At 45.0% G+C, this 26,093-nt stretch overlaps 1 protein-coding gene across 1 annotated transcript in view; it reads right to left on the bottom strand.

Annotated features, from left to right (window-relative positions):
• The window catches only part of TENM4 (teneurin transmembrane protein 4), a 219,023-nt gene that overhangs the window by 171,083 nt on the left and 21,847 nt on the right, over positions 1-26,093 (bottom strand). Inside the window, 3 exon segments of the mRNA XM_030332936.1 lie at positions 11,004-11,214; positions 12,848-13,062; positions 20,466-20,636. Coding sequence (XP_030188796.1) covers positions 11,004-11,214; positions 12,848-13,062; positions 20,466-20,636 — 597 coding nt within the window.

The following is a 26,093-nucleotide window of genomic DNA, read 5'->3' as shown; positions in this document are numbered from 1 at the left end:
CAAAAGCAGTGGCATTTGCCCCAGTTCAGGTCCTCTTCCTTCATGGAACCCTACTGGTTACTCAAACAGTCTTCCAGTTGGTCTCCCTATTTTAGTGTGAGGAACCAACCCATTTGTATATACCACTGCCAAAGAAAGCTATCCAAGGCCAGAATTGTGCTACACCTTTGCTCAAAAACTGTCCTGTTCTCCCTGTTGCCTTCAAAATCAGATTTGTGGGCTGGTTTACAAAGCCTTTCCAGGTTCAGCTCGGAGCCTGGAGCCTGCTTCGGATTCTGTGTCTCCCTCTCTCTCTGCCTCTCCCCTGCTCATGCTCTATCTCTGTCTCAAAAATAAATAAAAAATAAAAAAAATAAAAAAAAATCCTTTCCAGGTTGTTCCTACGATCATTTTCTAGGATCTTCTCTGGGAACCATCCCCTTCATGCCCTCTACCCACTCCCAGCAGACACACCAGGCACTCTCACACAGAGGCATAGCAGGAAACAACACGAGAAGAGGGTGGGCACTGGAACCAGACAGACCTGGATTCGAATTCCAGCTCCCTCACCGACTGGCTACAGGACTACAGCCTACTCATTTTTAGACACTCGGAGCTCTTCACCCGTCTGGGGAGAAATACCTACTTTATATACCTGTTGTAAGGGTCTGAAATAGTTTAGTGAAACATCTAAGACATACTGAGATAGAGTATACATTGAATAAATAGTAGCTATTAATACTATTATTAGCCAAATAGTTTCAGAGAGGCAGGGATGAGTTTACAAAGACTGATAAGACCTGAAACTAGAAGAAAGGGACATTTGCGAAGTCCCTTGTTGAACTGGAAGATCAAATTGACAAGAACAAGTAACAGTGCCTTGGAATGTTCTGGAACCCACATTTCCATTTTTGAACTGCAGTAGCACTGGCACAGAAACACTGTAAGACTAGAACCAGTTTGAGAGTTGCTTTGCCCCCTGAATCCAGCAGCCTTGGAATGCACAGATCTCCTAGGGCAGAAAAAACATTCCTCAACCAAGTGCCTGGCAGTGTCCTGGATTGGCAGTTGCGCCTTGTTCCCTTCTGAGCTGCTTGCAAGAAGTTCATGTCCACAGAAGAAAGTTCTAGGCTGCAAGGAGCATCTGTGACCTTTGACCTTTTCACTTGGTGCTCACTGACCCTCTGGTGAAGGTCTGCCACGTTCAGGGTCCTGTGCCAGGCAACCGGGCTCCAGGAGAAGTCACTGGGAGTGGATTCAGAAGATCTGGCTTCATGTCCTCATGTGAGTCACTGTGCACAGACCGCTTCCTCATCTCTGAGCGCAAATAATGATTCCTTCCTGCCCGGTCATCAGAGGTTGAGCAGAGATGCCTATCATCTTATTTCAATCTCTTTTTTTTTTCGAGTAGCTCCTTCTCTATGTTCCGTGACTTGCACACGGCTTCCCAGCTGAAAAGGCACGTCTCACCACAGTAAGTCCTTTATGCCTCACAACCTCCCCCTGCATCCCTGGAAGAGGGAGCTGCCCTCCTCTCTGCTCCGGTGGGAGCTCGTGCAGACCCCCCTGTTGGCGCAGACCACGTTACGTTGCAGTTATTTACGAAAGGGGCAGTTCCCTAAGTTGACCTTGGGCTCTTGGAGAGCAAGTTGTGTGTTCGATTCACTGATGACTCTCTGGAACTTAGCAGAGCAGGTGTTCAGCAAGTGTCGAATAACTGAGCCACTTAAAAGCATGCTAAGAACGTACCATGAATGACATGTCTTCACGTAGTTGTCAGACCCTCCAAAGTAGGTTTTTTCCTAATTGTAGGCGAGTTGGGTGCGGCTCAGACTCAACCAAAGTCCCCCAGTTCATAAACAGTGCTGCCAGAATTCAAACCCAGGACCGTTTGACTCCAAAGCCTTTGCCCTTTCTCTGGGCCGCACCACCTCTCTCTGGCCACAGTGACTTCAACTATCTACCACTAATGCCAAGTACAGCAGACCTGGGTTAGGGTTATTCCTAAGAGGGTGTTACATAACCACAGGCCACACATTCAATCGGGTCCTGCACATCAGTGGTAGTGCGAAGGGAAAGAGGAAAGATACCACCATATGAGAGCCCTCTTAAAGGCACTGCTCTGCAATAGAGAAGCTAGCTGGCAAGATGGGGATGAGCAACTGCTTTCATCAACTGCGAGAGAAAAAAGCGATCAGAAAATAAAAATGAAACCATCTCTACCTAAAAACCAAACCATCAAGACAAATATCTTCTATCGAAACTCCACCCGAATGGGGGTGGGTGTAGGGCTTCCTCTGGCAGGAGTAAGTACAGGTCAGGATGTTCTCTAGAACGTGGCAGATGGGTCCCCTGCAGCTGCTGGTGGCAGGCATGATACCAGGCACACCGCGAGCCTAGGAGGTGTGAATGCCATCATCTCTAAGACCCTGCCTATCTTGCCGTCTGATCGTGAGAATGTGTAACACGCACGTGGAGGTCATCACGTGCTAGAAACCTGGTCACTAAGATGTAAGAGAAAGCATGGGCTCTGGGCGGCCACTCTTGCTCTATCTCCTACATAGGAGATCTCGGCAAACAACACTGGACCTCTGAGCCTCATTTCTCTGTAACACGGGAATGCACAAGACCTAACTTCCAGGTTGTTTGGGAACCAAGTGATGACGCACGTAGTACAGTGCCTGGTGCAGAACTGGCACTCAGTCAGCACAGTGCTGTGACCAGGACCCTGGCTCTGCCTCTCAGTGGCTGTGTGACCCTCAACAAGTCATGTGACTTTTCTAAGCCTCAAGTTTTCTACCTTTAGAAGTGCTATTTAAATAATTAACAAGTTTGCAAAGGCTCTTGGCATTCTGTACCCCAGGGTGGCAAACACATAAACCAACCATGAATGGAAACTCTGGCTATGGATTGAGGAAGGTGGCCTGAATGCTGGGATGGGAGAATCCTAAAGTATCTGGACTCCATCTACAGAACTTCTCACGAGCACATTCTTCTGGTCCCTCCCCTCAGCTCTCTGACCTTCACCATCTTCTCTGCCGGCTGCATGGCTTCACCCGCCCCTGAAACGGACCATTCCTCAACCCTCTCCTCTCCTGCTTTAACCTCCTCCTTCAGAAAACATCATCTTAATAGCTGGCCTTTGCTAATAATCTATAAGGGTCAATCTATAGCTCAAACTGGTTCATTTCTTTCTCCATTTCCAAGGCCTCCATTCTGGTCCAGGCCAGCCTGAGCCCCTGCTCCGACTACTGTCACAGCCTCCTTACTGGTGTCTCAGCTCCAAATATGCAAATCACATTCGGTCACTCTAGCTCTAAGTCCCACAGTGGCTTCTGGCTACCCTGAGGATAAGTGAAAAAACAGAACTCTTCGCATGCCATCTTGAATCCCCAAACAGGCTGGCTTTTGGCACCTCTCTAGCCTCACCCAAAACCATTCGGCCCTTTGTCCCCATGCCCCACAATGTGACCATCCTCAAGTTCCCTGAACACTTCTAGCAGCCGCCTATCCAGGGCCTTTGCATATGTATGCTCTTGGCCCTGCTGGTCTGTTCTTTCTCCAAACCTTCATCTACCCGGTTCCTACTCCTGCCCCAGAACTTTAAGTGAAGTCTCCTGTTTGTTCCTCTAGAGTACCTTCTCTTTGCCACGTTGGGTATTACTATTTACTGTCATATGTTTACCTATGTATTTAATGTCTGTATTGAAATTTAAGACTCTACCTCAAACTATCCCACGCATGTCTATAAATGACACAAGGACAAGAAAAAGCGGGACTATTTTTTATACACCATGGACATTAATGCATGCTGAGGATGTGGCATGTAAAAGGCAGTCAGTAAATGCCGGTTGAATGAGAAAATGAACACAGTGTCTAGGTCTGCCTCTAACCCCTCTGGACCTGTTCATCTCATCCATCCTCCTTAAAGCATCGTGCAAGGGGCTTCAAGGAGTACTCCAAAAGGCCTTGGATCCTTGGTGCCGTAAAGAGACTGAACTAGGCCTGTTCCCTCCTCGCCAGTTACTTGCGCAGCCTCTCCTTGTCCTCAGCCTCGCTTCCTGGCCCACGAGAGCCTCGAGGGTAAGTACTGTGCTGCTTCACGGCTACACCTAAATGCCAAGGCCAGGACTTGGCACACAGTGAGGGGCTTGCTGAACCAAACAGACTCAGTGACGCCTATGACACATACTGAAGACCCCATATTGACTTCCCCTCTTCCTGAGAGAATGCACATTCTCTTTGGAGTGTCGGTGTGGTAAGCTACAAACACTCACTGTCTCAGACTTCTTCACAGCTCTGTGCATCCAAGTGATGTGGCTATGCCATGGAAACTGTAAGCTGGGTGTTTTAGGAAAAAATGAGCATCCCTGCTTCCTTCCCCTTTCTTCTTCTCCCTGCCTGATGTGCAGCCGAGTCCTGGAGCTGCAGCAGCCACGTTGGGACCACAAGGGGGCAAGCATGAAAACAACAGCCAGAGCTGAGGAAGGCAGGGCGCAAGGCGGGAAACAGCCTGGTCCCTGATTCCACTACCGGATGCCGTGCTGGCCCTGGACGGACACACCCTAGACTGGGAGCGCACACGAGAACATCAAGGTGCCACTGAAATGCCACACCAGCAGGGATGCTGTTATTTGCACACTAAATGCATTTCTAACCATTTCCACAGAGATCAGCTTTAGGGCTGGGTACCTCTTGTGTCCTTGAGCTATCGTTTCTTCTTTCCTGCTCTTGAGGTCCAAGATCCCAGAGAATTCAGAAGGTTCAGCAGTGTAAGACAGATCCCGGGGGCAGTAGAAGAGGCCAGCGGGAGGGTAGGGAACCCTCCCCTACCATCTTCGGTGATCAGGGGCAGCTGCCCGTGGGGCTGGTCCCCAGTCTGCAGATGTAGCACTCTGATATTCCTAGCTCTCTACCACAAAACAGATTTTTGGCCCCAGTCTATCCCCAATGTGCTGACTTGAGCTCTCCCTCGGCCTATGGTTTCATTCCACTTATACCAGACTGTTCTGAATAAATCACTGCTATCAGGGAGAGGTGAATTCACAGGGTACTTTTCCAAATAAGTGTTGCCAGCGGAAATTTCACAAAGTGCTGCCAATGTCATTTACAAGAAGGTTAGCTGATTACCGAGAGACCTTGATCCTTCATTGCTGCATTATATCTTATAATTCAGAGGAAGGGGATATGGGGAATGGTGGGGGCAGAGCTTATTAAAAACTGAAAATCATTCTGCAATCACTTTTCTTAGCCTCTTCTTTGAAGTACTTCAGGATTTTACACAAGTTAGAATATATGATATCAGGGCTTTTTCTCTCTAGACGCTTGCAAATGTACTCAGAGGCTAACGAACAGTGGTTTTAGCCGATCGAAGCAAAGGAAGTATCGAGATGGCACTGTCTGGGGGTCTTTGGGAGATTTTCAAGGACCCCATTTTGACTACCCCTGGAATACAGAAGCTTATGTGAAAGTATCTATTCACATCTAGGGAAAAAGGAATGGGGTGTAGGCACAGCAAATCAAAATACCAGCACCAACCTTGAACCAGTCCTCTGTCCTTCCTGGCTCCCCCTTTCCCTCCCTTCTTTTTCTGATGAAATCACAAAATTCAATCCCAGCAACCTCTTCTGGTTACATAAATTAATGAGCTCTTGTTCTGGGCCCCATAAGAGAAACCCTCCGGCTCTCATCATTTTATTCCCTTGCTCAAAAGCCTGCAGTGGCACCTAACACCTGCTGAATGAACTTTTTCTTAGGGTAGCATCCAAGCTTCTGCCCAATAACTCCCTCCTCCCTCCCAGGGTATCTTGTGTTTTGGTCAAACAGAACTTCTGGCTCCTAAGAGCCAGCTTTTAATTTTTGCATATCTCCCCTTTGCTCATGCTGTTCTTACTACCTGGAACGGATTCCTCAACAACCCCGCCCCTTCCTATTTTCCTTCTTTAGATGTGGAAATTCTACCCATCCTTTAGGGTCCCATCAAATTTCGCTTCATCCAGAGAGTCCTCCTGACCTACCCAGCTGGACACACTCTTGCTTTCCTCCAACCCTCATGGCACCTTGACCAGTGAGTCCAGAAGTGACTTCTCTTTCTCTTTTCCTTGGATTAGAGACACTGCCTGTGTTGATGCTTCATCTCCTTAATCCTGACCACGAGCTAATTTTGTCAGAAGCCAGGTCATACCTTCTCTGTACCTCCAACTTGGGAAAAGGCAGGAAAGCACTATTTGTTGGAGGGAAGGAGGGAGGGAGAGGGGGAGGGAGGGAGGGAGGGAGGGAGGAAGGAAGGAAGGAAGGAAGGAAGGAAGGAAGGAAGAAGGTAGGTAGGGAGGGAGGGAGGGAAGAGGGAGGACTAAATGGGCTTCTAGTCCCTAGACATAGGTCGATTTACAGCAGCTGCCTCGGCTTGAACAAAAGGATTCTTTTCTTTAATTAGCACAAATGTCCTCAGACTGGGGAGACCAGGGCGTGTTTCTCATAAAAATGGCCAGGTTCTATGTTTTCCAATAACGATTCTCATTTCTCTGTGTTTCGAAATCCACTATGGAGCATCTCTGTTATTTTCCAGCTTGGCTCCCGTGGCCACAGTGTCAGGATGATCTGTCCTTTTATGCTTCAGCATCAACCCAAACTAAAAGAGGAGATGCTCTCTAAAGACCCAAAACACTACAACACTGATTTGTCAGATCGTGGGGTTGGAAACAATTCATGTGAAAAAATACTTTTTTAAAGTTTTGGATGCTATGAGGTTCCCCCCCCACCTCCCCACCATGGTCTTTTTAATGCCTTCCCAAGGAAACTTCTTGGGTTAATGTAAGATGCTTACTTGTACTGGAAGCAAGTTAATTAAAGGGAAATTAAATTCCATGTAATGCAAATGGAAATAAAATATTTAATAGTATCATAGCAAATAAGAAGATACTGTGGGGCATAAAGGGGAGAGCATAAGATCTGGAGACCAAGCTGCCATCCTATCCCTGCCCTTACTAACTGTGTGAGTTTGGCTAAGTCAATTACACTCTCTGGGCCTCAATTTCTTCATCTGTAAAGTTGAGATCAAAATTTGTACTGTCTAAAGTTCTCGTGAGGATTAAATCACATGTGGAGAAGATCTAAGCAGGGTCCTGAAGACACAGTATGCACTCTCTTGAGTTTTAAGGAATGAATAAATAGGTAGAAAAGAGAAGTGTAACACCCCAAAAAGAAACATTATCCTGGGAAGGAGGCAGATTACTAAAGAAGGAAGATCCCAAGCTTTGGAGTCAGAGAGACATAAATTCAAGTCCCAGCTTTTCCCTTACCATGCCTGAACCTCAATTTCCTCCTCTGCAATAGGGGGTGATCATAAAAATAAGAATAATCACCTGACTGAGTTATCTACAGGCTTAAGGAATATATATGAAGCCTTTTGTAAACTGCAATGGTAAATTGTATTTTAGCTACTGGTATATACACTCCTACTTCATTTAGTACTTGGCATCAGCAAGGCTATCCACCTCCAGTGAAGGTAAGACCAGAAACAACATTACCTTCAAATCCTGGACCTCCACATGTGGGAAAAAACTGTTGTTTCTGAAAACAGCTGCTCTGTTTTATTCTAAACCTTGCTTGGTTTCAGTTAGGAGTGCGTGTGTGTGTGTGTGAGTGTGTGTGTGTGTGTATGTGTGTGTGTGTATATATATTTATGTATACAGTTATTAAAGTGCGTTTAGATTTTTTCAAGGAAGAAGATAAACTCATTTAATTTAAAATCATCAGCTGGATTGCATTAAATGGAGGGAAAAGCACGAGCATACACAATACAGCCATTTGTTAAATTAAACGCAATTATTTCTCCTGTTACTTAATTACAAACAGACATAAATACTCTGGATCCTGACATCTCAGATCTTCTTAAATTCTATGTCTGCATTTCAACATGTAACGAAGGGAGGGTCATATTCCAATTTGTGTGTTAAGCAAGCCTGAGAGTTACAGTTGTATATTGGGACCATAATGAGCTCACTAAAACAAGACCCAAACTTTTAATTAACCTGCCAAGACAAATTACAACTCATGGCTCACAGGTAACAATCACAGACAGCTGAGACTCAATGCCATGGACTCTTGGGGAGAGAGGGATTAATAGCAACATCAGAATCCATCTGTTTTTGTATTAAAGAAAAAAAAGTATTCATTAAACAACCACTGTAGCTCAAAGGAAGACAGACAAGTCTGAAAGGCAGCAAGACAAAGGCAGATGGAGGGAAGAAGAGAATATTAGCAACTTCCATTTATTGGGTCTCTTAGGAGGCCAAAGCCTGTGCTGGGCACTTTATATCTGCTCTGATCTTCATGACAGGGACTGCAGAGTACTGTTACTATTTCATTTTCCATGTAAGAAAAACCTCAGAGAGGTGACCTGACAATGGTCACAGAGCTAGTGTGGGACAGTCAGGGGAGGAAGAAAGAGAAAGCAGTGCTCAAAGCTTAGTGGACAGACCTCTGGAATCAAGATTATCTGGGCTCTACCTCAGGCCTAGTGGGTCTTAATTCCTGGGGACAGGGCACAGGAATCTGAACTTTGAACGAGCTTCCCGGGTGACTGCTTTGCATGACAATATTTGGGACCATTCATAAGATACCATAACCCCCGGCTACTCAAAATGTGGTCCACAGCTGGGCGGCACCAGTATCACTGAGGCTGGTGAGAAATGGAGACTCTAAGGGCCCACCCCCACCTAGTGAAGGGGAATCTGTGTTTTAATGAGACATCAAATGGGTCATCAAACTCTGAGAAGCCCAGGATAGCCTCTCTGCTCTGAAGGACATCATAGGGTTAAGGAGGTGAAGGCAGACTTCATCATTAAGGTAAGAACAGGAGAGCCAGAGGGAAAAGGAAGACCATGGCCTTAATTATAACAAAACAGGTTAGCAAGCTCTGACAAGCCAAGAATTGGCAAAGATACCTAAGTGCACCTACATTTTACTTCTTTGAGAGTCACATCCTAATTAAAAGTGGCTTTCTTTGGGGGTCGATATTAATATTCTTTCATATTTATGCTCAGTTATTAAAAATAAAGAATTCTGATTATAAGAGATCTTCGTTCTGAGCGAGCAAGACAGTCCATGCTTCTTTGTGAACCATGCCTCAGAGAAATCAGGCTGTGAGACCAGGAAGCTCTCACTCAGGCACCACTAATGACTCGATAATCCACGTCCCTAAAAACGAAGCCACTATGGCCAGAAAGGGAAAAGAAACCAGGTTTGGAGCCTGGCAAACCCCGCAGAGTGAGAGACTAATCGATGGTGAGGACCACAGCTGGCTCTCTGGTGACAGGGGAACGGGGCTGCCCGGGCGGCCTCCAGCTCATCGGCAACCACCGAGCTGCGGCCTCAAATCCAGACTCTAGAGAAACCGGAAGCTGGAAAACTTAAGTGATTTGTGCAGGGTCAAAACACAAGTTAGTGGTGGAAATTCAGAGCGGAGGATACTTTCAACTCCACCTCAAAAGGAGGCAATAGGGGAGGAAACCAGCGGCAGCCGCAACTGCCAGGCCTGTGGCTGCTGACGGTCCTGCCAATGGGAGGCTGAGCAGAAGCCAGGCCAAGCTCGTGCTCACGCCCTTAGTAACCCAGTGACCCCGCATGTCGGGGCCTGGGCTTGGGGTTGGGGGCTCAGAGAAGATTACGTCAAAGTCCTTGCCCTCTGGACACTCGGAGACCAGCAGTTAGGGCAGACGTTTCCAAATCGAGGACAGCACAAAGCAGGGTTTCCTACATCAGGGCCGACGTAGCCAGATGGCCTCTGCTGCCCTCATTTTGCCAAGAGGGTAGGATACTGAGCCTGCAGGGACAGCAGAAGTGGATAAGCCATGCCCGTATTTAATGGGAAGGTATTTTCCGCCTCGACACTAAGGGCAAAATTGCAAATGAGGGGAAAATGGCCTGAAAATGATTATTGCTGTGTAGAAGGAAAAGCCAGAGTTCTGCAGGAGTTTTAGGAACCAATGGCCAGATTCAGAGGTTTTTTATTTAACTCCCTTTTCCATGTCAGAGAGATTCTTAGCCAAGGACTGAGACAGTTTTGAGGTGAACTCTATACCACATAAAGCTTTTCATTAAGCAGAAACCCTATTTCCATGCATTCTGGTTAGTGGAGTTTTATTTTCCTGTGGGAGATTCTGTCTCCAGGCTATGTCATAATGCTTCCAACATAAACCCAGAATAAATGTTTTCTGACCTGAACCACTAAGGCCACTGTGTCCCGTGGCCATCCAAGGAAGAGACAGACTCTACGGAATGTGTGGATAAAGAAGAGAAATTCCTTAGAACAAGATGCCAAGCTCCCTGGACACCTGTCGGCTTGTGGGGCGGCCCCACGGGCTCACCCTGAAGGGAGAGCTGTGGCCCTCTTCCATGATGAGGGACAGAGAAGGTGTTCAGCACTATCCCAAACATCGTGGCTTCAGAATATTCATCCAGAATAGCTCTGCTATTCTCACCCTCTCCCTGAGCATTCATCTTCTTTTCTCAACTGCCAGGGACTGTTAGCTCCCAGGACAAAACAATAAATAAACAAAAAGCTACACACAGTCAAAAACAAAAACCCAAACCACAAATCAGTGAGTTGAGCCAAGGAAGCTATAAAGACAAAATACAGGTGTCGGAGAGAAGTGAGAAGAAGAGAGGTGTTGCCTCCATGTGGCTGGTCAGGCAGGGTTTCGGTCTTGCTGTCAACTCTACCTCTCAGTTGTTAAATGCAGCAGCTGGCCCAAAGATGACACAAGAAAGGCAGTGGGTAATGGCCCAGAATGGCTGGCCAGCCTCTCCTGTCACTCCTCCCCTCCCTCCTTCCCCTGAATCCCACACCCATCCCTGTCCAGCAAGCCCAGTCAGGAAGGACTCATGCCAGACTCCAGGTGGCATCGACAGCTGCGGGCAAGACACATTCCCTTGCTGGCTCCAACCCTCAGAATCCCCAGGGTCCTCTCACCCAAAGAGGCAGAAATCCCACAGACCCCATAGGGCTGGAGGCTCCTTACCAATGGCAGTGGTGAGAAAAGAAACCACTTCAGACTCCTTCCCGTCGTTGTAAAAAGCCAGGTGCCAGATTCCTGAATCCAAATACTGGATGAAGCCAGTCTCGTGACTAGATGGGGGGACGACTCCCCGAGATTGGCGCTGGGGTCCCTCCAGGCTCCGTGCCTCCTGGGTCAGGAGCCTCCTTCCATCCAGCAGCTCTACAAAGTCAAACTAAAAGTACAAACAGAGCATAATTAGCGGGGTGTCTGCTTCACCATAATGCTAGATTCCTTCCTCACGTGTCTCCTGGGGGCACACAAGGAAATACAACCTGAGGACAGGCAGAGGGGCTAGAGTCACATGAAGGTTGATCAACCGACTTCACCTCCTCCCCAGACCCCTGTTTCTCATGGTAATAGTCTCCTCATTCCCCTGTGAGGGCAGCATAATTAGCGCATTATTTTTTTTTTTTTTTGGTCTCATTTTTCTTTAATTTGGTGTATATGTAGGCAGTCTTCATCTGACTGAGCCTGCGCCGGGACAACCATGCCCTTCCAATGGTGGGCACGTGATCAGAAACCCAGCCATTGAAGGACTGAACTCCAGCTCCACGCAAGTGATGCTGGGAATCCCAGGGCTCGAGGGTTGGGACTAGAGCACTGGATGTGCCTTAAAAGTCAGTCAGGTGCAAGTGCAAATCTGATCTCTCTCTTCCTGTTGTCAACAATCCTTTCTAAATGCTGCAGGTTCAGGGAGCAGTTTTAGGGGAACTAAACTGGATTAGCTCAAAATTCTATCAACGATTACATGCTGGGTCAGACACACAACTGCTGACTGATCCGAGCCCGAGAGTGTGAGACTCAAGAGAAGTCAGCCACACAGTGCTAACAACAGGTAGGTGGTTAAGTCCTACTGGCCTACTAGCAAGCAAATTGAGCAATTATCTGTCTACTTATCTGTCTACCTACTGACCTACCTATCTTTTAAAAAACCAAGATATCTAATTCTATTTCATGTGTAAATGAGGTCCAGGAATGAAGTCCAGGACTAGCATCACTGTCCTGGTGAGTGGCCCAGATTCTATTTTCCCATGACTCCACTGCTAGAAAATATATCTACTTAGATTTCACGTGGGAATCTTAAGTAACAACTGGGGCTAAGAAGGCTGCACACGGCTTGGGAATGTCTGATGGATGCCTCTGATTTATTTTAACCCAATCCCAGAGCTGGCAGGACCTTAACAAGTCTGTTCCTTACCCATTACGACTGGTGTTATGTCAATCATCCTAGATGAGCTGTTAGGTGTTTCTGGTGTGCATGTATCACAGTAAATGCGAAATCCCAAAGGAGAGAAGGAATGTAAGAGACCAGGGAAGTAACGTGTATTCTAAGCCAGATCCCGCGCAAGCTGCCTTATAAATGTTCTTGATTCTCCTCAACAGCCCTACAAAGTGAGTATTGTTACCATCAGTGGAGAGATGAGAAACTTGCTCTGAGCGGGTAAGCACCAGGCCATAGTTCTCATAGTTGATAACAAGAGGATTCAAACTGAAGTCTGTCGGACTCCAAAGCGCATGCTTTTCTCTTTATATTTCTTGGATAATTTCACTCAGGTGACTGGGTAATAGTAGAGAGGCTATTTGAGATATTTCCTAAAATTTCCTCTTCTTAAAAAACCCCAGGGATATAACCCTACTCATCTGAAAGGTAGGGTCTTAGGTCAAATGGAGGAATGGGCTATAAAATATGCAAAATGCCCTTCAAACACAAGGCTCCAGGTGTGAGCATTAGGCTTCCTGACTTTGGTTTAGGATGTGAGGTAGGAGCCCCTGCAGATCAGCAGGGGATGTGGCATTCTGGTTACCTGTGTATGTGAAGGAGGAAGGCCTTTTCTGCCATAGATGCCAACCAGAGCTGCCTTTCCCAGGGACACATTGAATTTCAGATGCACAGGATGGTCTATGAACACCTGAGATCTCCAGAAAGTGCCAGGAGGAATCTTCTGCGAAGCCCGTCTCCCCACGTCGATTTCTCCAGAGTCTATGAAACTGTCCTCTGGAAAGAAACTACTGGGCTTTCCTACCAAGACACAGGGAAGGGAAGACAAAAACAGCAGTTGGCCACAAGTGAAACAAGGGATCGGAGCCCCTGAACAGCAGGACTCCCCTGTGCCTCACACTTCTCTCCACTATGTTCTACCACCAGCCCCACCCCCACTCCCCACTGAGGAGGAAGAATGTCCAGAACTTTTTTTTTTTCCAGTGATGCTCAAACTGTTCTGCTAAAAATATGCATTCTTCCAAAGCAGTATGGGTCCTCCTCAAGGGCCATCTGTATACTGCATAATTCCACAGCTTGTTAAGATATATTCCAATCCCCAAAATAATCACTGGTGGTCACACGAGAATAACTGTGCACACGCGTGTGTGTATAAAAGCATGCACGCTAAAATAGAAAGGGTAGTGCGAACAAGGTGTTGTTATTAAATTTCCAACTCAAAATGGTCCCACCAGCAGTGGGAAGCCTGACCTGAGTGGATGAAGGTATTTTACAAGTTTACTAGTTTATGTATAATTGGAAGCCAAATTCTAAGGCTAAGACATGTGGAAGGGGTTTATATGGGGAGCAGGAGTTGGGTTGGGGAAGATGAAAAAGGGGGTACTTCTGAATGGAATGGATATTTCTGAAAAATGCTTCCTTGTCTTGCTTGGATGGAGGTCTTCGAATATCAGTTTTGTGCTGAAGTAGGTAAAGCTGAGGGAATTGATCTCAAGTTCAGGCACAAAGCCTATGGCATACTTGGAAATTCAACCAAGGCCCCTGACCCTGCAGGTTTCAGGGGACGGGGGTCAGGAATATGGTCCCTTGCCCATTTCTGTCTCCATTCAGGAGAGTGACAGCTTTCTGGGGGCACCAGAAGTGCCAGGAAGGAAGACGACTTATCAAACTTCCTCTGTTTACTAATTAAGCACACTCACATGTGAAAAATATAAACCTGACTTCCTTCCAGACATCAGCCCTCTGGGGAGTTGGGAGGCGGCAGAAGGAGGTGATAGGGATGTTAGAAGACCACCTTTAGGACACTGACTAGCCACATGGCAGCCAGCAGACTACGTCTTATTTGTAAGGAAGAATCCGCAGGGTATCTTAGTTCCAAGATTTGTTGTTAGACGTGTTCGAAGAGAGGCTTTAAGAACAATAATCCATTTGTAAAGAAAACACGTTTGTGAGAACTTTTTATAAAAAGCACTTGGGGAATAAGAAATTAAAATGTCTTTTTTCCCCTAGCTTTGTAAGATTCCTTACAAAGCACATTTGATGCTGAAATGGAGCTTGGCAGGGCATTGTTGTAGTCATAAAATATTTTACTGTTTTAAATAATAAAATTCAATTTAAATGTTAAACTTCTCCATATGTTATCATTCCTTTATAAACTCCTAGGCAGAAACATCAGGTTTTTAGCTTCAAACCATTAAATGTTATTTTAATTAAAAAATATGCCAACAACAAAAAAAGTTAAAATGCACGCTCTCAATAAAAGTACCACTAGTACTCTGTCATTAGCATGGGAAAGAGCTTGCATTTAATTCCTTTATGGAAGGAATGTGCCCCAGACTTTTACCTTGAAAATGCAGACACACAAAAACCACCACACTGTGATTCAAAGTTCAAAGACAGAAGCCAAATTCACAACACATTAAGATAGAGGAGAATTACTTTCACATTCTTATCTGATTGTGGGGCTCCCAATACCAGAATTCTTTTGTATTCTAGGTAGAAAAATAGTGTACCCTTTAGCTTATCATTCTGCTAGGGATGCAGAACTCTGAGTTTCCTCCTAGAAACTGCATAGAAATAAGCCTGAGACTGCTAATTCCAAGGACTCATTTCCTTTGTGAGTGGGTGGGAGTCGGGGCTGATGGGATTTCAGAATTGTCTGCAGTCAAATAATTCCTGGGTCTGAGAATAAATAATGAAAACTTTCCCCCACATTTTGGCATGCTGCTAGAGCACCCTGCATGGTTCATTTTCTCCTCCAGTGAGCATGTTTTTGAGAGACAGCTATTGTATCAGCTGAGTTCTGAGCCTCATAAGGTCAGAGGCCAGCCCAGAGTCTCTCTCCAGAGGTCTGCAGGCCCCAGAGGCATACATAAGTTGGCTCTTACACCCGAGGAGTGATAAAAAGCAATATTCTTTTCTAGCATTCTCGTATTTCACCAACATGGGCCAAAATAAGAGAAAAGAATTGTCTTTGGTGTGTATACAAATAAAAATAGCTGATTCTGTTCCAGGGCACACCGGCCACCGGGACCTGGACTCTCGGCTGAGTCTCTGAGGGCCACTCGGGCTTTGTACTAAAGTGACCTTTGTACTAAAAGTCACCTGGTCCAGATCCTTAGGGAAGGGACCACAGCCCAGCCTAAAGGTGATGTTTTTGAGGGAAAAGAGGACCCCATCTGGGGATTTAAGCTTTATCATTCCTCTACTCTGGTCCCCAGTGGTCCCCTTGTAGGACTATACGTAGGGACGAGATGGGGGCTTCTGAGGGGAAAGAGGTAGAGCACAGCGAGTACCCGTGTCTGATGGGAAAGAGGCGTGAGACTGGCTGGGCTAGCAGTTATTCAGAGTGAAGCCACACTCAGCTCTTCCTGCCTTCCTCTTTCCAGATCCTCTGTTCTTAAATCCGAGCACCAAGCTGTGAGTGCTTAAGACAGAAACCATCCTACCACACAGCAAGACCCACCAACAGTAGAGTGAGGAGAGATGACAGAGGGTGGTGGGAGTTGGAGGAGACAGGTCTTATGTATACAATTCTTTTTATCCCCACCCACATTCTGGAAAATAATAACGACAACAACAGCAGCAGCAGCAGCAGTAATAATAGCAGTAGTAGTAACAGCAGTAAAGGTAGAAGTGGCAGGATTAGTGGTAATACTTGCTATCAATTCTTGCTCTCACTACATGCTGGGCCCCCCTTTACGTTCATCAGTTCAGTTAATTCTCACACTGATAAGATGTATGTACTGAGGCTCAGAATGCTTAAGAAACCATTTGAAGATAAAGCCATTTGGGGTTTCTCTTCATTTGCTAGAATATGGCTTCTTAAAGCATTAAATTGATAAGTGGTTAATTAAAACTCTTCAAAGACACTCTCAATAGTCTCACTCAAGGGTCAATGGCACAGTGCATGAGTCCAACCTAACTCACAGTCCCAGCAATCTAACCATCAAGGCTAGGCCAGGTAGACCAAGGCCCACTGAGTGTCATGGGGCACAGAAAGTTGACAATTTTATGAAGTAGGAATGAACAAACAGGACCCAGAGTTAAAGGGCAAGAGTTGGGGTCTCAAGACATTTATAAAGAAGACACTACACAATCATTGGGGGCCACCAGAGACTTAACAAACAATACCAAGAGCTTAACTAAGAAATAGGAATCTCCAACAGTATGATCAGGTTTCACAAGGCAAATTCTACTGGCAACAGTCCTGTTCTTTGTAAAGATACACAGACTCAGCCTTCCTCTAGCAATGATGTACAAATACACAATCATGTCTATAAAAGAAATTTCTCAACAATTTGCTGAAATGATTGGATTGTTTGGTCAAACAAGAGAGAATTGGAAGAAGTGAAATTCCATGCCCTTCTCAGTCATAGTCCTCACTTTCTTGAACTAAGATCCCTCTACACAGGTTCTAAATTCCTAATCAACTAACACTCTCCTCTTCCCTCCACCTTTCTGGTTCTTTCCAATGCAATAACTTGCACAAAGAATCCTTTAGTTTCCTTAGCAACTGTTAGAAATTTATTTGGTTATCAAAATAAGCTGTTCCATTTTGGAGAGCCCAGCTGAGCCTGCGTGCAGCAATTTGCATGGTTTAAACTGATGGGTAATTTTTATTTCATTGCAGAAAGAAGAAAATGCTATCCCTAAGCCCACCAATTCAACCATCAGGAATTTTTGTTTATTCAATGCTTTCTCCCCTCTTTTCCATTAACATATAACGTAAGTTATTGTGGCTTTTCTTCGAAAAGCTGCCATATTTGGTTTCTGTCCCATGACACCCTGAAATGGTAAGAGCCACTTTGAAAATACAGTGTAAATTGCAGTTTGGGGTTATTCTCAAAGACATGATGAGCATTTAAAATACTGGACTCATTATATATTTCATTTGCATAATTAAAAAATATATAGCATTTTACAATATGAAAAAATGTCCCAATTATTTGCAGGGTCTTTGAGGGGAAAATATTACTTAGTCTGGATTTCTGAGATTCTGATAACTGACATGGAATGGTTTGGGATTTGAGCAGATGGGAAGAAAGGAAGTGACATTTGTTGAGTGCCTCTTCACCACCAGTCTGAAAAGATACAGACGTTACCATCCTTGTTCTTATGGATGAAGAAACTAAGGCCAAAGAAGATGGAGTAATTGGCATGAGTTAACAAAGCCAATAAATTTGAGGGCCAGGATTCAAGCCTGTCTGGCTCCAAGGCCCATTTATCTTCTTTCCATCATACCACATTGTTACTGCCATCTCTGTAAACCAGGGCTCTAATCTTAATTCTGTAATCAGCTCTCCTCTCTGATACCCTTAGAAGGGATAGGAAATATGCACTCCCATCAGTGTTAAAGACTTTTCCCCTTGAGCTATGTCTAAGGAAGTAGGTTTTTTAACGTTACAATTAAAAACATGAACTGTGTAGACATTGGTTTGACCAGGGCAAAAGAAATTAAGAACCATGTGGTCTCACATAAACTGTAGGAAGCTTTGTCCTCTGTTTCTCCAGTCTGATGTATTTTTTGTCACAGTAATTGCTTTTGATGCTGACCACTTTCCAGAACAGCACTGCATTTTAGGGGTTTGTAAACAGGATTTCCATTTGCATTAGTAATGACAGATAATCCCTTTAAGCAAAAATACTCCAATTAAAGTAAACCAATAAGCTGGGGCAATTTTATTTTGCCTCTTATCTGCACCTCCTGCTCCTTGGGTAAAACAAAACAAAACCTAAAAAACCCACAAACTAATTTCATTAGAATGGGAGATTTCAGATAGATCCAACTCTGTTTCAAGAATGTCTGATAGAGATCATGGAGGCAAGAAAATACATTTTGCTAAATGAGACCTCATCCAATGCCTTGAGGGTTAAACATATCTTAAATCTGCATTTGTACGTGCTGACCTAAAGACCGTCCACATGGATGGTATTCCCGTATGGCATGTGACATTATAAACTGACAAGGGAATCACAAGCTGACAGGCAGGACCATGGACAGGGCTGGCCTGGAAAAAAAATTCTAAAGAACCGTCTGGTTTGTCTGATGATTCTACTATCAATTTCATATGTAGGACTTGTGAATTAAACTGGACCTTGGAGATAATTTAGCTCAATAACTTCCATTTAGAGAGGAGGAGAACGAAGCTCAGAAAGTCTTTTTTTTTTTTTTTGAAAGCATGTTCACTTTTTTTTGTTTATTTATTTTTGAGAGAGAAGACCTCTGAATGATCCTGAAGGCCAAAATCAATTCATTTTTTAAAAAAAAAATGTTTATTTTTGAGAGAGACAGAGAATACAAGTGGAGGAGGGGTAGAGAGAAAGGAGAGAGACAGAGCATGAGTGGGGGATGGACAGAGAGAGAGGGAGACACAGCCTCCAGCCTCTGAGCTGTCAGGACAGAACCTGACGTGGGGCTTGAACTCACAAGCTGCAAGATCATGACCTGAGCCAAGGTCAGATGCTTAACCGACCAGGCACCCCACTCAGAAACTCTTTCAAGGGATTTGCTTAAGGACAATTCAAGGGTCAGCAGCTGGGCTTGAAGTCAGGGCTCTTGATTCCTAACCCAGAGCTCTTTCCGTGGCCCTATCCACACTCCCTCCATATCCTTACTAAAGGGCGAAGAAAGTATAAATTATTAAATGTTTTAAGTCTTAAAATCTTTGTAAAGGAGAAGACTGGCATTGCCCCTAGAAAAAGCAGGCAGAGGTTCTGATTTGGCTCTGTGGAAATGCTCCCATTCTTACTTCCCTTAAAGATGACCATGGGTCAAGAGTTGATTTTGTTGGAATATTAGCATACTCCCTGTGCAAGGATTACATGCAAATTCACGAAGCATTCCATATTTAAAAAACAAAAAGAAAGAGTTGGGGGTGCCTGGGTGGCTCAGTTGGTTAAGCATCCAACTCTTGATTTCAGCTCAGGTCATGATCTCATGGTTTCTGAGTTCGAGCTCAGTGTCAGGCTCTGCACTGACAAGTGCAAATCTCCTTGGGGTTCTCTCTTTCTCTCTGCCCCTCCTCCACTTGTGTTCTGTCTTTCTATCTCAAAAATAAACGTTTTTTTTAAAAAAGAATTGATTTTTGCCTTCAGGATCATTCAGAGGTCCTGAGTAGCTACTTCAACCAAGCATATGGTACCCTGTTAACCAAACAGATTCCTGGAAGGGAAATCCTTGAGGGCAGGAAACCTCAGAAGCTTTGACCCCAAAGTTGTCTGAGATGCTAGGAAAGAAGATATAGGCAGTAAAGGTGGAGGCAGACCTGTGGTGCACTTTGCTAACAGACGAGATGAAGCAGGGCACAGCAGGGACAGGATAAAGAATGCCTACGCTGCCCAGAATGGCAATGAGACTGGCCCATTAGCTCAGCCATCTTTCACGGTACCATTTTTGTGAGTCTGTGCCACTTCTGGCTGATAGTGAAAGAATGTGTGTCAATGGCGTGTTAGAAAGACCCTTAAGAAATTCAGAACATGGGTCTACAGATGTCCCATTTAAGAATGCCAAACTCCAAATGTCACTACCACTCCATCACTGATAGAAAAATATCCGTGTCCCACTGCATAATGGGATTTCTCATCTACATCTCCTTCAGGGTCTTGTAACCATGTGGTGAGTCAGCTAGGACAATTTATAGAGACAGTAAGAGCTCTGGAGTCATCCAGACCTGGGCTCATACGCCAAGCTCCATTATTTACTGGCTGAGCGACCTCTGGTCAAGTCACTAAATTAATGTAACCCTTAGGTTTTGTATCTCAAATGGGTCTAAAGAATTATACTTACCTCACAGGATCTCTGTGAGGATTAAGTGTAAAAAGCTCTTGACAAAATCTTTGAAATAAATAAACCGTACAAACACTAATGATTATTGTTATTGGCCCCTTAAGGACTCATCCTGATCCCACACAATCCAAGACAGCCACCCAGCAGTGCGAAAGCCCATGATGCTTCCCTCGAGGCATGAGATGGGATACCGCTGAGCACCATGAGAGCTGCCCAAGCCCCGCTATGAGCTCACAGTGACAAGGAACTGAGATGAAGACACAGGTGGGCTGGCAGCCGGCGTGGAGTGCAGAAAGATGGAGGAAGGGCCAAAGCACGGAGCTGTGAGTCAGGCACATGACGTGCATAATGAAGGTCTCTTCGGTTCAAAGGCAGACACAGAGGACTCACGACACGAACAACACGGCAACCCTACCTTCTGTGGCTCCTTTGCCTTTCCTGTCAGGGATCTCTAACCCAGTGCCCCCTGATGGATACAGGGAGACGTCCGTTGGCACAGGCCAACTGCTGGCTGTGTCCTCCGTGATTTCATACATCTGCCCCTCCATCGGCTGCAGGTGCCAGTTTAGGCCAAACAGGTGCATGGCTGTGGTGAGCAATGAGAAAAGTCATCTTTTTCTGCTGGAGGAGGAAATGGAACTCCCAAGCCATAGGGGAGGGCAGCTGGGGTGGGGAACTCAGGAATTCAGTTCAGCTCAGCTCAACAAACAGCCCCCGAAGAGAGCTTTGCAGTGCCAAGCCCTATGTGGGGGGCTGGGCATGGAGATGCTCAAGGCATAGACCCTGCCCCTGAGGGCTCACAGTCTGGTGGGACAGGGAGAGGGGTAGGGATGGGGGAGTTTCAGGAAGCCTTGGCCTTTTGCTTTGAAAGATAAATAATCTAGGGGGAAATTTTGCAATTTGTAGCACAAAGGGTTAATTTCATTAATATAAAAATAACTGCTACAAATAATAAGCAAAATCCAACAGCTCATCAGGAAAATAGGAATATGATATGAACTATGAGCAGAGAGCTTACAGAATAAGAAATACAATTGGTTCTCAATCATATGAAAAGACTCTTGACAACACTCATCGTAGGAGAAATGTAAGTTAAAACTTTGAAATACTATTTTTCACATAGGCTTTGGCAAAGATAAAAAAGGTTAAAATTATACAGTATTGACAGAGAACAGGAAATAAGCACTCTCATACTTCGTTGGTAAGAGCATAAGTTGGTACAAACGCTATGAAGGACAATTTGAAAAAAGCTATCAAATTAATAACAAACATACTACTGATCCTGGGATTTAGAGGTTCCCAGGGTTTCTAGAAAATTCTAGAAATTTCTCCTCCAAATATTTTCACATATTATACTAAATGATGTACATACAAGGTTATTCACTGCAGCACTGTTTGTAGTAGCAAAATATTAGAAACCACTTCATCAGTAAGGGGTCAGATAAGTTACCTTCATACAATGTATTATGTAATCATAAAAAAGCACATGGAAGCTCTTTATATTTTTCTGAAAGGAAAATTGTAACATGCAGAATGGTATATCTGATATACTCCTCTGGGGGAAAAATCATGTATATGTTTAGAATATTCCTGAAGGATATGAAAGACACTGGTAACAGTAGATGCATCCAATGATGGAAAGAGATCCTAAGGGTCAGGGATAGAAGACAGATTTGCTTCTAACTGTATATCTGTTGTACTTTTTGATTTTGTAGGATGTACTTGCATTTCTGTTTAAAAAATATTTTTTTTCCAAGGTAGTGACTGCTAAACAGTCTTGTGCAACAATCTAGAAGAGACCATAAGACGCCAAAGAATGGACACTGTTCCCTAACATACACAGTGCTTGAAAAGGTGAGGAAACTTGTCTCCAAAAGATTTTGTAATCTAGTACAAAATGTCTGCTTAAATCCCATTTTAGGATTTAAGACTTGTCAATGGTCCCTACTTACCTTTTCTGAAATGCCTGCCCTGATTCCTTACGCAGAGAGTTAAGAACTTCAGCCCCTGACTCCCACAGCATCCTGTATGCAACATCACTCCTTTGTTGTACTGATGAATATTTTCTAGGAGCCTACCCTGTACTGGGACCCAGGGCTGACTCTGGAGAGCCAGAACATAATCAGACAGCCCTTGCTTCCATGAGCCCACAGACAAGTAGAGAAGATGGACAAGGAACAAAGTCTACTAAGAAGAACTAGAAGGCCCAGAGGAGGGGGTGACTGGCCCACTAAGAGGGCCAGAGGAACCCAGGGAAGGATCTATGGAACTATGAAGGCCCACAGTAATTATGTATACTGAGGGCTAACTGCATGCCAGGAAATGCACTGGGAAATTTGTATACATTGCATCTAATCCTCAAGGCAGCCCTGCGAGACCCAACTTGCAGATGTGCACGCTAAGGCTCAGAAGGTAGTTATAAAACTGAGTGCCAGGCGTTGTGCTAAAAGCAGTAAATGTAATATTTCCTTAATTCTCACAAAAATCCTGAAAAGACAGTTAGTAATAGCCCCATTTTACAGATGCAGAAACTAAGACACAACGACATCGATTAACACAGGGAAGGTTAAATGGCTCGCGAGCGACACAGTGTAGACTAGAATCTGCAACTATTCAAACACTGAAATCAGATATCACCAGTCTTTCTGGCTTGAAGCCCAGGCTCCACCCACTTCACCAAGCCTTTCTCACTAGCTTTACCTTGCAAGGCAAGTGGGTGTTGTAAAAACATCCCCTTTCACACATGGAGCAGCTTTGGGGGCTGTAACATAGAATCCTGTGAGGAGGACAGAGGGTTGTATTGCTTGGCCCATCCGTGGAAGGGTTCACTGACGGGCTGGTGGGGGGGTCTTGAGGGGCTGTGTGGGCACCTTCAAGGCACAAATAACTGTATAAAGGACACGAGAGCTGCACATCCTTCTGACTTCTAGTCCAAAACACAAGCCACCCAGGGAACGCACACAAGTTTGATCTCAACAGGAGGGGTACTCTGTAACAGAAATGGAATCTGACCCTTTGCTCTCTCTGGTTACTGCCGAGCGGGGAACAGTGTGTGCCAGAGGTAAGACACTGGTTTGGAATCCTAGCTGCCACCACCTAGATGCATCCAAGAAATGGAGAGGCAATTATTTCAAAGAATTACTGTATCATATGAGATAATATATGGCAAAGTGCTTTGTAAACCGTACATACGCATGATGGCAGTATTTTGTAACCATTATACTCATACTGTTGATGATAATGATAAAACAGCAGCTACCACTTAGCATATTTTTGGTCCTGGGCACTAAAGGAGGAGGAACTTTATGCTGCTCGTGGTGGTGTAGTTGTCAATAATGATAGAAGTTAACTTGCCTGGAAGAAGTGAAAACTCTGCTGTTTCCAAGGCTGAATTAGCTCCCATTTTTGCTTACCGTCTACCAGTTTAATCTATATATTGGCAACTCCAAAGGTAATGGAGAAATTGTTTGAACGGAGGACGACTCGGAGATATGCAGTTAAATGAGCACTGCTCCTTTCCCCATTAGAATCAATTATCTCATCTAACTGTGCAGAAGTGCTGTCTTGTTAAAGGTCATGAGAATTAAGTAATCCCAGAATGAATAGAACTCTCACAGCTTTGCGAAGAAAAACATTTTTATTGTCAAAGCTTTCTCTTACTTTTAACAAGATGCAAAATCAAGCTCTTGCTAAGAAAGAAAGAAAGAAAGAAAGAAAGAAAGAAAGAAAGCAAGCAAGCAAGCAAGCAAGCAAGCAAGCTGAGGGGAAAGAAAAGCCAGTGGAAAAAAGCATTGGAGGTGAAAATGATCACAGGGTCTTGTGTCTCAGGGAAGTTAATTAGGGCAGGACAGTCCTCAGCTGGTGGGGGGGGAAGATGCTGACCTGAAGCTTCGGGAGGCACACTGGCGGGGCTTCCTCGTGGCCTTACCCCCCACTACCCGCCATCACAGAGTCCTCATACAGCTGTGAGGCTGGCATGTCTCTCTGTTTCCTTTCACCACCTGGGAAGGCAAAGTTCTGGACCCCACTCAAACCTGGGCCCTCGGAAGACTCAGTCACCCAGAAATCAGTTTTGGAGGCTTGCAGGTGGGGAAGTAAGCATGGGGCCACTGAGATTAGGGGATGATGTGGAGACAGGTGTGAAGTTCAGCCAGTCATGGTCACTTTACAGCCACAACAGAAGGGACCCTTACTCTCTGATTCAGGGTCTTCAATAGATTTGTGCTAGAGGGCCCTCCATTCCTTTACTGTGCTGAGTGGTGGTTAATTCTATAGTTCCAGGTTATGGAAGAGGGGAAGAGAGAAGGAACAATCTCCCCTCTCCTCCCCTCCTCTCTCCAAAGGGTAAAACACAAGCTCAGCCACAGATAGTCCAAGGAAACATAACTCAAGCAACCACTCTTCTTTTTCCTTGAAAATAATCAAAATAATTACAGCAGCTCAAAATGTGGAATCATTTGAGTGCGTACCAACATGCTGAATGCTTTATATTATCTAATTTAATCTTCATGTAAAGATAGGTTGAAAAATCATTACCGGAAAATACATACAAGGAAAGTGGACTAACGTTTAAGTTACACTAACATACTCTGATTTACCAGGAGAGGTAAAAGTTACCCAATACCACCAGTCCCCTTTCCCTGCCCAGCAAGACATAAGGGATGTCTGAGAATGTGCAAGCCCTATCCTGACATTTTTAACAAGAATGCCCAATAGATGTTCAGATGCTGAAGCCTCCTCCCAGCACCTGGTGGCAGGAAGCAATTCACAAAGTCATCATGCAGGAATCACCAGTCTAAGTGTAGGAGCCAGTATAGATTTGAGGCAAGCTTCAAACTTAGGAGCCTGTGTTCCCAACCCAAGCTTCCTCTTTTTCATTCTTTTAATTTTTTGAAACAAATTTTAATGTTTATTTATTTTGAGATAGAGACAGAGTGCGAGTGGGGGAGGGGCAGAGAGAGTGGGGAAGGGGCAGAGAGAGAGGGGGAGACACAGAATCCGAAGCAGGCTCCAGGCTCCAAGCTGTGAGCACAGAACCCGATGTGGGGCTCAAACTTGTGAAATCATGACCTGAGCTGAAGGGGGATGCTTAACCGACTGAACCACCCAGGTGCCCCTTTCATTCTTTTACTTTAAATAGAAGATAAAATATGGGCAACATAAAGCCACCAGCAAAAAAACCCACCAACACACACACACACACACACACACACACACACACACACACACACACACTGGCTACAATTAATGTTTGGGGGGACCAGTGGTATTAATAACTATCTCTTGGCCAACAGCAACCCACGTTTAAAGTTGTATATGGCAGGAAACGAATGCTACCCAAATGATGTGAAATTAACAGCCATGGATCCAGAAAAGCTAAGAAATAGAAAGAGTCCTCCCCTGTCTGCTCTAAGGATGAACCAGACCATTGAAAAAAATAAACTGTAATTGGTCACACCCCCTTTCCTGAAGAATTACTGGTGACCATTCACCACCAATGTACATCACAGGATTGTCTAAATTGCACTCTGTGGTTTGTATTTACAACTGTTAGTGCAAAACTCTCAAGCACACTGAAAGTGACCTAAATAAGAAACCTGATATGGGTTTTCCCTTTAAACTACTTTTTAATTCCATGAAAAGGTGAAAAGGTGCTTAAGAGTTCAGAAGAAGGTTGTGGAAAGGTAGCGGTTCACAGGATCACCCACACTGAAATGTTAATGATTTCTAAAAAGCCAGAGCTGGGCTGGGGGAAGTTTCTTATTCCCTCAGCTCCGGTCAATCTGATCCCAGGGTTGACATTTTCCAGTCCCCTTTTCCTGCCCAGCAAGACAAAAGAGATGGCCGAGAAAGTACAAGCTCCATCCTGACATTTTTACATTTTTAACAAGAATGCCCATAGATGTTCAGACACTGAAGCCTCCCCTCCCCTCCCCCCCCCCCCCCCCCCCCCCCCCCCCCCGCACCCAGCCAGCGAGAGGCAATTAACAAAGTCATTATGCAGGAATCGCCAACATAAGTACAGCAGAGCTTTTCCTGTCAC

Source organism: Lynx canadensis, chromosome D1, assembly GCF_007474595.2.
Source record: "Lynx canadensis isolate LIC74 chromosome D1, mLynCan4.pri.v2, whole genome shotgun sequence".
NCBI lineage: Eukaryota > Metazoa > Chordata > Mammalia > Carnivora > Felidae > Lynx > Lynx canadensis.
Note: the sequence above shows the minus strand (reverse complement) of the source record. Positions and strands in the feature narration are given on the sequence as shown.